At 39.6% G+C, this 14,323-nt stretch overlaps 1 protein-coding gene across 1 annotated transcript in view; it reads left to right on the top strand.

Moving 5' to 3' along the window:
* Positions 1–14,323, top strand: part of LOC140726546 (annexin A10-like) — an 82,144-nt gene that overhangs the window by 14,104 nt on the left and 53,717 nt on the right. Inside the window, exon 3 of the mRNA XM_073043079.1 lies at positions 3,741–3,835. Within this exon, the coding sequence (XP_072899180.1) occupies positions 3,741–3,835 (95 nt within the window). The remainder of the gene's footprint in view (positions 1–3,740; positions 3,836–14,323) is intronic.

The following is a 14,323-nucleotide window of genomic DNA, read 5'->3' as shown; positions in this document are numbered from 1 at the left end:
ATGAACAGCATTCTGACATAAGTGTTCGTATTGTCCAGGTGGTCTAAGGCCATTTGAAGAGCCATTGAGATTGCATCTGCTGTTGACCTATTGCGGCAATAGGCAAATTACTAATCTACTCATTACTAATGCCCTCACAATCTCTTCAGCCACCACTTTCAGAACCCTGGGGTGTACACCATCTGGTCCAGGTGACTCATCTACCTTCAGACACCTCAGCTTCCCAAGAACCTTCTGCCTAGTTATGGTAACTTCCCACACTTCATGACCTCTGACACCTGGAACATCCACCATACTGATAGTGTCTTCCACAGTCAACACAGATGCAAAATACCTGTAAGGCTCTCAGTACCATTAACTGTGGTGTTAACTGTTCAGGCTAACAAAATGGCTTCTCTGTATTGTTATAATGATATGGCTTCTCTGTAATGTTACTTAATGCTGTAATGGGTTTCTATAGCTGAAATGTTTGGGTTATAACTGCAGATAGGGGGGAATTAACCAATGGAGAATTGTTATGCTATCTTGTATGTGTGAGTTGAGTGGGAGTTTGCGGTCTTTTCTGGAGGCGAGCGAGGAGGACGGACCTGTAAGGAGTGGACAGCGGTTCCAGGACAGTGGATACTGGACGTCGGCAGTTCAGATGGTGGCCGAAGACTCGGAAGGTCGTTGTGGATGGAACCGTAGGCGTGAGCTCCAACGTATTAAAATATTATGTGCACAAACTGATGAATTTATTGATTTGGCGCCTTAGGTTATCTGTTTCTACTAACCCAATGCAGTGGTCTTTAGGACCCAGCAGAACCCCAGACCTTATTTAACCTGTCTCAGTGCAGTGGACATTAGGAACCGGCGGCAGAGCTCTGAATCCACAGTGTTTCTGTTCACAAAAATAATCACGACCATGCTTGAAAATAAAGTGGAAATAATAAAGCGATTGGAAAGAGGTGAAATCCATGGGTCATTGGAAAAGCGTTAGGCTACGTCAGTCAACGATCGGAACAATTTTAAAGGATAAAGTGAGAAAGGCTCTGCCCCGATCAAAGCTACAATTATTACTAAGCAACGCAGTGGTTTAATTATTGGGTTTTGGGGTTTTGGGTTTTTGATCCTCCACATCAACCCAGCATGGTGGAGAGCGCGCTCGGGATCGGTCTGTCACTGGATCGAACTCAGGAACTTCCCGAGCCCGGCGCTGAAACATATGCTCTTAAGTGTTTTATATGCATAGAAAGGTAAAATATATACTATATACTAAGACAAACGTTTGACTGACTGACACTAAATAATACCAGATGTACCTGTTCCGACTTACTTAGTAAGAGAACTTCCGATTTTGTTTTGATCCCGATCCACGATAACCCACGCACACTTTATACTTTAAATTATCTCTAGATTACTTATAATACCTAATACAATGTAAATGCTATGTAAATAGTTGTTATACTGCATTGCTTAGGGAATAATGACAAGAAAAATCTGAATCTAGACATATGGAAGTCACATTGCAACTGTGTAAAACTTTACTTAGGCCATGCTCGGAGTAGTGTATGCATCTAAAGAAGCATATAGAGACTTTGGATGGTGTAGAAAAGATTCCTCAGGATGATGTCTGGATTAAAGGGTCGTAAATATAAAGAGAGGTTGGACAAACTTGGATTGTTTTTTTCTGCAGTGTCAGAGGAGAAGGAAAGACCTGAGAGAAGTATATAAAATTATAAAAAGTATAGATAGGATAGATATACTCCCAGGTAGAAACAGCAAATACCAGACAGTATAGCTTTAAGGTGAAATGGGGAACATTTAAAGATGTTCAAGGTAAATTTTCTTTACAGAGAGAGATGTAGGTGCCTGGAATGCACTGTGAGAGAAGTGATAGAAGCAGATATGTTAGTGACATTTAACAGGCTTTGAATCAGGCATGTCAACAGGCAGGGAATGAATGGATGTGGTCCATGCACAGATTGATAGGATTAACTTAATTCGACATCACAGTAGTTCAGCATAGACGTGCTTATCCTTTACATGTTGCCTTTCAGTGTTTACGATTGGCACTTATCCAGTACTCATTATTAATACCTTTGGACACAGGAAACTGAAATCAGCAGAGACAGGTTTCAAATGACCTATGTTTAAGCCAGCAGAAATGTAATAGACACCATGAGAAACTAAGGAGAAAATTGCCTTTCCACTTTTATATCCATTGCTTCCACTTTAATACTTCTCTTGAAGGTGTTGATTCTTGGCTGGGCAGTTTCCAAACAGCTGGAAATCCTTTGGCTACCATTCAGTGGTGTGTGCATTGGACATGAAATTGATATTGTGCCAAAGTCCAATGTCCACTGAGAACAGTTTATCAGTCCTAGAGAACTGCCCTCAATGTCGGTCAGTGCTATGTTCCACAACAACATTGTGGAAGTTTATTATCTTATTTAACATTCCAGTTGTTTAAACACTTTTTTGCTTTTGCATTCCTTCAGTGTTGATGGTCCTATCATCACACCTAACTGGACAGAATGACTAAACCAAATCTGTCCAGCAATGAGAATAAATATTCTATTTAAATAGACTAAATAAATCAATCATATTCCTATGTTGGCTTCTTGTAGTTACTATTGCTGATCGCACAATAAGGAAATTGTTTTTACTTTAGTACACATTACAATCATTATATTGTTTGTGAACTTGCAATAATAACCATAATTCACTTCATGAGAGTACATGTTTAATATTCACTCAGAATATCAGCTTTCAAAGGGATGTGTGGTGCAGCATTATAAATTATCTCTGTTGAAGAGGATTATATTTGGAGCTACTTCAGACTTTGGAGCTATGCTACTTACAAGGGCAGGGAGGAAAATTTAGTTGAGAAGAATGAGGGAGGATCTCATCGAAACCTGTGGAATATTCAAAGGCCTAGGTAGAGGCACACACTCATCCACACAGATTTTAATGGTCAGTAATAACTGTGACATATTCATTCAGATTCGAAGATGAAACCCTGAATACAGTCCAGTCCACCGATTCAAAGCAGTTCTGTGCTTCTCTTGTCCATACCTTCTTCGTCCTCTGTACGGTCCTCAGTCTTCAGTCTCTGGCTATAATCAGGGAGTAGAAGTAGAGCCAGGTGATCAGACTTTCCACAGGGGTCCAGTGTGTTGTTTCCTCTGCTGCTACAAGTGATTTGTTGATGGTAATTATTTAGTGACTTTTTCAAGCTGGCAGGGTTAAAATTCCCCAAAATAATGGTTAAGGCATCAGAGTGAGCTGTTTTGTGCATGTTGATCACAGTGTTCAGATCATCAAGAGCCTGTTTGTCATTGGTAACTCTGACATCATTTATACTACTGACAAGTCAAAAAAGTTCTCCCTTTCTTTATGTTGCTCCCATTTAAACTCTGTCAGTTCTGTGTTCCTCAGTCAGAATGCCATTGTCTTCCATCTAATGTTTATTTCAATTGTTCTTTTTAATTTCAAAGGACTTCACAAAATCATATAATTTTGCCAAATAAATTCACACCAACTACTCTTAGTGTATTTATGTCTTTCTATATTCCCCTTTTAACTGGTTGAATCTGAAGTTATTGCCTCACCAAACAGCGTACATTTCATCCTGGCAGGAAAGAAGCCTTGTATTTGGTGAAAGGATTAGTAGATTGATTTTTGGCAATCTTTTATACATGTAAGGAATACAATAGTCATTACAAATGTTCTTATTCTCTGTTTCTGTTTCCATTCAGAGTGCAACAAAGATGATCTTATTGATGTATTGACCCAATGCTCAAATGCACAAAGGCTGATTATTGGTCAGACCTACAATGCTATGTATGGAAAGGTATGTTTTGCATATTCCTAATACATTGGCAATGAGCTCATGTCCTCAGGTTTTTACACATTCATTTTATAACCTTTTTGTGTCATGGCAAAACTGTAACAGGGTTGTGAATATATTAGCTTTACTAAGCTTTCTTTCTAATATTAATTTTCTGAATCTTCTCACTGTTGACTCACAATCAGCGTGCAATGCAAAAAAGGAAGGAAGGGATTGGTTAGAGTAAGGGTTGTACAGGGATCCTACAAAAAGTACCAATGAATGTTCTCCAAGAGTCACTCTTTACTCACAATACCTGAAGTGAAGGTAGGATTCCAGGCTATCTCAGACAATGCCCTTCTACTAAGCAATCCTCTGAGGAAACCTGTGAGCTGGCGGTTGACATTTTACAGTCTTGGGCTAGTTCAGGACTTATTTGAGCCACGTTCCTGCTTATTTCAAGAAGTGTGTTAAAGACATAACTTTTCAGAGCTTTCAAGATGTTTCTTTAAGAGATTGTCTTTGGAATCTTATATTAAAATCAGTAAATGAAATAAAGCATATGGATTTGACATGTTTCACCATATTAATAAACATTTGGATTTAACCATATTTCAACAATGGAAATTATAATTAATGAAATGATATCTTCACTATGAAATTAACAGGCAATTTAGAACAATGGATGAATGGATTGTAAAAAAAGTACCCCAAAACAGAACTGTAAATGAACAAATAAAATATTATTAAATAAAATAATTTTGCCCTTACTATCATATGGAGCCTTTTCAGAGCGTCAAAACACTCAAAAACCAATGATTACCTTTAATCTCTGTCACAGGCATCCTATGGGCAATGACAGCAGCCAATTTTAATGCAGTAAATTCCTGTGAATAGCAAACAGACAAAGGACCAAATCGTTTCTATTATGCTTAATTACAGCGTGAGGGCATTGCTGGCAAAGACAGCATTTATTCCCTATTCCTGTTTGTCCTTGAGAATTGAGCTGCCTTCCCTTATCTGCTGCAATCCTTCTGGGGTTCTAGATACCATGTCTACAGACTCAACAATGATCTATTTTCAAGCCAGTTCAGTTTGTGATTGCGGAGAAGCTGCAGATGCTGCTGTTCCTTGCCCTCGTCTGATATAGCAGAGGTTGTGGTTTGGGAGATGCTGTTGGAATATGTTCCATGAATAACAGCAGTTCACTTTGTAACTGGTTCACACCACAGTCAGAGTACCAATGGTGGAGGACATGAGTAACCAGAGTAATGTTTGCGCTGTTAGATTTTGAAATGTAGCATGAAAGAAGACTATTCACTTGAACTTTAGTCAAATGGATCACTTTTCTTTTAATTTAATTTAATATAAACTTTTGACTTTTACCTGAGCAAACACATCACTCTAACACTCTTAAGTGAATGACAATGGATCAGAAATTTGTTCACACATATTTACATAGAATGCTTTTGTACAGCCGAAAATCGGGTTAAATCCAGGAGAGTGATTTTACACACTTTTCTCGGTGCTTTCACATCAAGGTTTTCATTCTCCCTCTCATTTTCTCAAACTTAAAAATTCTTTATATGATGTCATCAATGGCACAACAGACACCAGGCAATTGCAGTGATAGTTTTAACTGGACTGTTCTTCAAAATGACAGTTCTGATTTACCTGAAGAACATCGTTCCAGACTGCTGCAGCCGATCGTTCTTTATTCGCATTTTGCTCCTTGCTGCTACATTGGCAAGGTCACTTAGTCTCTGTACTCATGAAGACTTCATCTATTTTCCTTCAGGCAACAGGATCATGTATAATGGACAGGAGTTCATAGAACATAGAACAGTACAACACAGTACAGGATCTTCAACCCTCGATTTGGTGCCCTTTTAATCTACTCCAAGATCGACCTAATGCCTCCCTCCCACAAAGCCCTGCATTTTTCTTTCATCCAAGTGCCTATCTAAGAGTATCTTAAATGTCTCTATTATTCAGTATTGTGCAAAAGCCTTCGGCACATACATATAGGTAGAGGGCCTAAGACTTTGGCACAGTACTGTAGTAATTTTATGTATTACATTGTACAGCTGCCACAAAAAGAACACATTTCATGACCTCTGAGAGTAATGATCAACCTGATTCTGATGTGGGTCTCTATTGTGGACTGAGAGTGGGAAGGGGGCAGGGAGAGGAGAATTACAGTTGGGAGAAGGGGGAGGGAGAGGGAAGTCCTCTTAAAATTATGTGCTCTTATATTTCATATTTCTGCCTGTCCTCTCTATCACTGCCTCTTATCATCTTATACACCTCTATCAAGTCATCTCTAATCCTCCTTCTCTTCAAAGTGAAAAGCTCTAATTTGCTCAACCTATCCTCATAAGATATGCTTTCTAATCCAGGCAGCATCTAGGTAAATCTCTTCTACACCCTCTCTAAAGCTTCCACATTCTTGCTACAATGAGGCAACCAGAACTGAAGACAATATTCCAAGTGCGGTCTACCCAGAGTTTTATTGAGCTGCAACATGATCTCACGGATCTTGAATTCAAACTCCTGACTAATAAAGGCCAGCACACATAATCCTTCTTAACCATCGTACCATCATGCACTGTGATTTTGAGGAATCTGTAGACGTGAACCCCAAGATCCCTCTGTTTTTCCACACTGTTAAGAATCTTGCCATTAACTTTATTTCTGCCTTCAAATTCAAGCCTCCAAAGTGAATCACTTCACGCTTTTCTGGATTGAACTCCATCTACCATTTCTCAGGCCAGCTCTACATCCGGTCAATGTCTCATTGTAACATCAGACAAACTTCAATACTATCCACAACTCCACCAACCTTCATGCCATCTGCAAACTTACCAGCTCATCCTTTTGCTTCTGCTTCCAAGTCATTTATAAAACTCACAAAAAGCAGGGGTCCCAGAGCCAATCTCTGTGAAACACCATTGGTCACCACCATCCAGATAGAATATGCTCCATCTACTACACGCTTTGCCTTCTGTGGGCAAGCCAATTCTTAACCCATTCAAACAAGTTTCCCTGTACCCCAAGCCTCATGACTTTCAGAATGAGCCAACCATAGTGGAATTTATCAAAAAATTTACTAATATCCATATATACCACATATGCTGCTCTACCTTCATCAATTTGTCTTGTCACTTCCTCAAAGAATTCATCAGGCTTGTGAGGCACGACCTGCCTCAAATAAAGACATGCTAACTAACCCTAATCAGACTACACTTTTCCAAATGCTCACAGATCTTGTCTCCAAGAATCCTGTCTAAAAGGTTGCCCTGCCACTCATGTATATGTTTCCTCTCCTATCCCTGATTGGTAATACCCTGACTCTTGTCATCCTCCTGTTCTTCACATATAGAGTGCTTTAGGGTTTTCCTTAACCCTACTTGCCAACACCTTGTCATGTCCCCTTCTAGCTCTCTCAAGTCTATTCTTAAGTTTCTTCCTGCCTAGATGTTCTACATCTCCATCCACCATAATTCCTTCATCCTACCATCCTTTCCCTGCCTCAATGGGACAAACCTATCCAGAATCCCTTAGTAGGTGCTTGCTTGCAGACATCCCCTTTGAGGAGGCATTAGGAGAATACTCCTGTCCTTACAGAGAGACCCTGCCCCATCTCCTGCCAGGAATGTCTGACTTGAGCCCTGAACGATCTCTGGCTTCTGGCAAAAGAAGTTAACTTCTAACAATGTTTCTCACGATTTTCTCCAGGTTCTAGCCTGTTGGGTCAGTCTCACATTTGGGGTTATCTGAAATAGATAAATGCTGTCCATGTCAGCTACACCGCCCTTATGAGTGCACTTTAAAAAAATTAAATACATCGGTCAGGTAGGACCTTTGTCCATCTGACAAAAACATGTTATCTTTGATCACTCTCAGTCTTTCCAAATGCAGTCTAAAATTTTGGCCCTCAGAAGTTTTTCTCCCAACAACTTCCCCACCAGTATTGTTAAGTTTACTGGCTTGTAATTCCTTAGTTTAATCTTACTGCCCTTTTAAAATAAAGCTATCACATTTGTTATCCTCCAGTCATCTGTCACCTCAACTGTGGCCAATGAACAGTGCAAAATAATTGTCTATTTAAGAACTGGCAGCAACACCACAGCAAGTAAGTCATCACCCTGACGCAGTGGTTTCAACAAAACAACCTCTCCCTCAACGTAGCAAAACAAAGGAGCTGCTTGTGGTCTACAGGAGGAATGGAGTCTGGCTAACCCCTATTGACATCAATGGATCTGGAGTTGAGAGGATGAACAGCTTTAAGTTCTTCAGCATCCACATCACTGAGGATCTCATATGATCTGTATATACCATCTGTGTGGTGAAAAGGGCACAACAGCGCCTCTTTCACCTCAGACAGTTGAAGAAGTTTGGTAAGGGCCCCCAAATCCTAAGGACTTTCTACAGGGGCACAATTGAGAGCATCCTGACTGGCTGCATCACTGCCTGTTATGGGAACTGTACTTCCCTCAATCGCAGGACTTGTAGAAAATGATGCCGAGAGCCCAGTGCATCTGTGGATGTGAACTTCCCATGATTCAAGATATTTACAACAACAGGTGCATAAAAAGGGCCTGAAGGATCACTGGGGACCCAAGTCACCCCAACCACAAACTCTTCCAGCTGCTACCATCCGGGAAACAGTACCGCAGCAGTAAAGCCAGGACCAACAGGCTCCAGGACAGCTTCTTCCACTAGGCTATCAGACTGATTACTTCATTCTGATACAATTGTATTTCTATATTATATTGACTGTCCTGTTGTACATACTATTCATTATAAATTACTATAAGTTGCACATTGCATATTTAGATGGGGACATAACGTAAAAATTTTTACTCCTCATGTATATGAAGGATGTAAGTAATAAAGTCAATTCAATTCAATTCAATACGTTGTATGCTGACAACTGCAAGAACATCAATAGAGAATGTCTCACTGAAGTTAGCATTGTAGCACTACACTAGACAACCTGCCAATGCTGTTCTGTGAACCTTGTAATTGAGTTATCACTCTTTATGTGTCATCATGAAGACACACATAACTTTAATGCCCAAAATAATAGAGCAGAAAATGTTCTAGGTCTTGTGCTCAACAATAGAGTAGCTTCAATATTTAAATATAGTACATCTTGAACTGATGTTCTTGTAACATGTGTAGTCACATGAAGCCTACAACAAATCAGTACTGAATAAAAAGGAGTGTGAGTCTTCATCACAATTTTTGTGACTAATTCGTAACCTTAACACTCGCTATCTCTTCAAGTTTTGAGTAACTTTTCAGACAGAGTACAAAAAGGACGCAAGTTGAAGAGTGAGTCAGATTCTAATGTAAAGTGCACTGACACTTGAGTCATGCAGCACGCAATAAAGTTCATTTTGATCTGCATAAATAATCACCTGTATGTGAAGGCCCAACCTCATAATTCAAATGTCATTCAAGTTAAAGGTCAAAGGCCATTCTCTTTCAGCTTGTGGCATGAATAGCAATCACTATTTGCCTTCTTAAAATGATAAGCATTAAATAATATAAAGCAGCAGCAATAGGAAATCCATGGAGATATTAATCTAGAGAATATTAAACCGAAACCAGACTCTGCTCGTCAGAGTGGGAGTGAAATATGTAAATGAATCTTGAGGCCTAATTGTAACACATTATATCAGTGGTTCACCACCTAGGGTCCACGGACCCCTTGCTTAATGGTATTGGTCCATAGCATAAACAACGTTGGGAACCCCTGCACTATACTTATTAAGAAAGTTATAAGATGTAGACTTGTTAACATAATCTGACCTCTACCCACAGCCAATGAAACAGGCTCACCCCCTGATGGTTGCCATCAAAATTCATTCAAGAAGGAATGGGAAGGAGGTTAAACTGCCCCAGCACCAAAAGATGAATCTTACCACTTATGTTTCGTGGGGCAGATTTCCACAAAGTAATCCTGATTGTCAGCTCTAACTCTCATAGAGAGCCTGGAGAAACCCTGAAAAATATTTAACAATGACACAGAGACACAGAGACATTAAAGCACAGAGACATCCTTCACTTTAAAAAATGAGTATATTCCAAATAATTATATTCTAAACTTGTGTTTTCTTCATCCTTCTCATCAGCCCAAGCTTCCCTTCCCTGCATTTGTTAGGGTCAATTTAATTAGCTCTTATTCTTAACATCAATTGACATTCTCATGGGCCCAGTGCCAACAACAAAACTGTTTTAAGGAATCAGTTTTCTTCCAGAGTGACTTCATGTTCATTTAATAGTTCTTAAACAGAGGAAGGTGCAGATTATTCTCAACAATGCAAATTCATTTTAACCTAGTTAGACCTTTTATTTTAAGAGGTAGCAATGTTGCTGAGAAATCAGATCTATTAAAGCCCTTTCTTGGCATAAATCACAAACAGAAGGGATTTCTCCAGGGATAGATCACACCATTCTGGGTGAACTTTTGTCCATCGAGTTACTTGTTCAATTCACCTTAGTGATCTGACATTTTTTTCAATCATTATAACACATGGGGCTAATAGTTTCATTCTTGCCATCCTACTAAGCCACACATTTTTCAGGTGATCTAAGGAAAAATTCTTTTCACTCAGATATATGGTTGAAATTTAGAACAGAAGAGTTGGTGGAGAAAGAAACTCATAAGAGTTTTTTAGACAAGCAATTAAATCACCAAGACATAGGAGGTTCTGGGCCAGATGCTGGTAGATACAATTAATGTACATGGGTACTTGATGTTGCCATGGGCATGGTACATCAAAAGCCTTTTTTATATGTTGTAAGACTCTATAAGTATAACACAACACAAGCTGCTCAAACATTTTCCGAAGTTCTTATTATGTAAACTATCAGAATACATTTATCATGACATGAACAAAGTCACTGGAGAGACACTGAAGCTAATGGATATAAAAGTGTTTATTCAACAAAAATGAGCAATGGACACCCTATTGAGACACTCTTGGAAGAACAGGCTTGCTTGACTCAATATTATATGACATTTTGATATGCTAAAAATCAAAGGTAACAACAAGACAATGCTATAGTTACAATGTATCTACAATGCTTCCTTTGAATTAAATATAGATTTCAAACTTAGCCTTCCTCACATCCACACTCCAGACAAAGTAGTATTTGTCTGGACAAATTAGCTGTTAAAATTAGTATTTGCTATAAACCATAACTCCAGAATACGTTCTAACACTTCTTCCAGCATTTAGTTCTAGAGTTACTCATCCACTGGGTGCTCATTGCTGACACCTGACTCCATCATTGGAGATGTCATAGAGCAATGAAAAGTCACTCATGGTGGATCAAGGATCTCTAGGTAAGAGGAAAAGATATTCCCAGCAGTAAGAAGCCCACTCCAACAAAATGTTTAGAGACACATATCATTCTTGGACCTTTATTATAAGCAAAGTATTTGCAATTTAAAGGTTTTGCAAAACTGAGTTATGTGATACTCTGCAGGAAAACCCTTGGCACGGCAGATCTTTCCCCAGTTTGCTGAGGCCATTCACGTATTCAATCTGCAAGGAATGTGTGAAAAGGCACTGGGATTTTATAGCATTGCTGCCTTTCCACAAGTGCAGGCATGCATTGGCTGTCCTCCTTTGTGCATATGAGCTCCCTTTAGTAGCTTGATCCCTTTTCTCAACAGAATACTCCTCCCTCAATTATCAGATTCTTCAGACAGTAAGCGTAATATTTCTGGGCAGACACCTGATGTATTGATCCTCAGGAGAATCGCACTGGCATATTATCTCTGCATATGGCAATACCTGAAGGGCAGGATTGTGGGAGGGGGCAGAGGATTATCCTCATCTTCAATGACCTCACACCAATTCACAATCCAACCAAAGGTGCTAAGTGCCAATTCAATGAGAGCATTTAAAATCATAGAAAAATTGCAGATAAGTCGATAAGACCAAGGAGCAGAATGAGGCCATTTGGCCCATCGAGTGTGCTCTGCCATTCCATCATGGCTGATTTATTATCCCTTTCAACCCCATTATTCTGTCTTCTCTCCATAAGCGTTGATGCCCTTACTAATGAAGAACCTATCAACTTTCCCTCTAAGTATACCCAATGACTTGGCCTTCTCCACCGCCTGTGGCAATGAACTCCACAGATTCACCACACTCTAGCTAAAAACCTCTGTTCTAATAGGATGTCTGATCAGTAATATTTGAGTAATATTGTAAATATGTTGTTTGATTAAGAATTCTTTGTTGTAAAAATAACTCATTATGGTTATAATGAGTGGCATACATCATCACGCCACTGGTCATACACGCGCACCTTGCTTAAAGTATAAACAAAACTAAGACCTGTTCTCCTGGGTTCCTGTCCTTTTGCTCTCAATTAGTTTTATGCTTTGGAGTTTCCAGACATAACAACATCCTTCTATTCTGAGGTTCCTGAATAGAAGCAACATCCTCTCCATGTCCACTTTACCTTGACCTTTCAATATTCAGTAGGATTCCACCTCATTCTTCTAAACTCTGGAAAGTACAGGCCCAGGGCCATCAAATGCATTTCATCATTAGCTCTTTAATTCCAGAGATCATTCTCATGAACCTTCTTTGGACCATCTCCAGCCCATCCTTTCCTTACACAAGAGGCCCAACCCTGCACACAATACTCCAATGCCTTATAAATCCTCAGAATTACATCCTTACTTTTATTTTCCACTCCATTCAAAATGAATGCTAACATTGCATTTGCCTTCCTTTCCTGCAAGTTAGCCTTTAGGGAATCCCACAAATGAAATGCAGGAAATCTGAAATAAAGACAAAATTGCTGGATGCATTCAGCATGTCAATTAGCATCTGCAGAAAGAGAAAGGGAATTAGTGTTTCAGGATGAAAACCTTTATTCAGAGGATTCTGGTGAAGGGGTTATGACCAAAACTTTAACTCAGTTTCTCATTCCTCAGATGCTGTCTGACCTTCTAAGTGCTCCATGAATGTTATGTTTTTATTTCAAGTACCAGAATAGATGTTGACAACCCCACTGAGAGCACCAAGATTTGCAGGGAAGAAGTCTAAATGGGAATGCAGAAAATGAATCTTTAGTGACATGTTGCACTTCATGGTTTTGTATGCTTGAAGCACGTTGTCAACCAGCTGCATGTAATTTGATGCTCTGTAGTTGCCAAGAAATTTTTCAAAAACATCCTTGGATGCCTTCCATGTGATTTTCTCCTGTCCCATTGGAGGTTCTTTGAATTGCCTTTCACTGATGACCTGTTTGAATTGTGGACCAACAAACATGCCTTCCTTAATCTTGGTCCCAGTTATTCTGGGAAACATCTGTTTCAAATATCGAAATCCTTCACAGAAATATATGGCTTTTCTAAAACTTTTCCTGCCATGCAGCATCCGCCCTGCCTAAGCATGCCCAGGCAGGTGTGGACAATCAGACTCAGGTTTACTACCAGCAGCATGTGTCGTGAAATTTGTTTCACTTAGCAGTTGGCAGTAGTTCAATGCAATACATGATGATACAGGAAGAAAAAAATAAATCAATCAATCAATTACAGTAAGTATATATATATGTATATTGACTAGATTAAAAATACTACAAAAGCAGAAATAACATATTAAAAAAGTGAGGTAGTGTTCATGGATTCAATGTCCATTTAGGAATCATATGCAAGGGGGATAGAAGCTGTTTCTGAATCACTGAGTGTGTGCCTCCAGGTTTCTGTTCCTCCTTCCTGACAGTGAAAATGAGAAGAGGGCATTCCCTAGGTGATGGAATATTTAATAATGGATGCCACCTTTCTGAGGCACTGTTCCTTGAAGATGTCTTGAGTACCATGAAGGCTAGTACCCAAGATGGAGCTAACTAATTTTATGATTTGTTGTAGCTTCTTTTGGTCCTGTGCAGTAGCCAACCACCCTCACCTACCGCGCCCCCCCCCCAATGCCAGACAGTAATGCTACCTGTCTGAATGCTCTCCACAGTAAATCTATAGAAGTTTTTGAGTATTTTCGTTGACAAAACTAACCTCTTCAAACTCCTAGTGAAATATAGCTGCTGTCTTGCCTTCTTTACAGCTGCATCGAATTGTTAGGACCAGGTTAGACCCTCAGAGATCTTGATATCCAAGAACTTAAAATCGCTCACTCTCTCCACTTCTGATCCCTCTATGAGGATTGGTTTGTCTTTCCTTGATTTATCCTTCCCGAAATCCACAATCAGCTCTTTCGTTTTACTGACATTGAGTGCAAGGTTGTTGCTGCGACACCACTCCACTAGTTGGTATATCTCACTCCTGTACGCCCTCATCTCCATCTGAGATTCTACCAACAAAGGTTGTATCATCAACAAATTTATAGATGGAATTTGAGTTATACCAAGTCACACAGTCATGGGTATAGGGAGAGTAGAGCAATGGGCTAAGCACACACCCCTGAGATGCACCAGTGTTGATTATCAGCGAGGAGGAGATATTACCACCAACCCACACAG

Source organism: Hemitrygon akajei, chromosome 4, assembly GCF_048418815.1.
Source record: "Hemitrygon akajei chromosome 4, sHemAka1.3, whole genome shotgun sequence".
Taxonomy (NCBI): domain Eukaryota; kingdom Metazoa; phylum Chordata; class Chondrichthyes; order Myliobatiformes; family Dasyatidae; genus Hemitrygon; species Hemitrygon akajei.
Note: the sequence above shows the minus strand (reverse complement) of the source record. Positions and strands in the feature narration are given on the sequence as shown.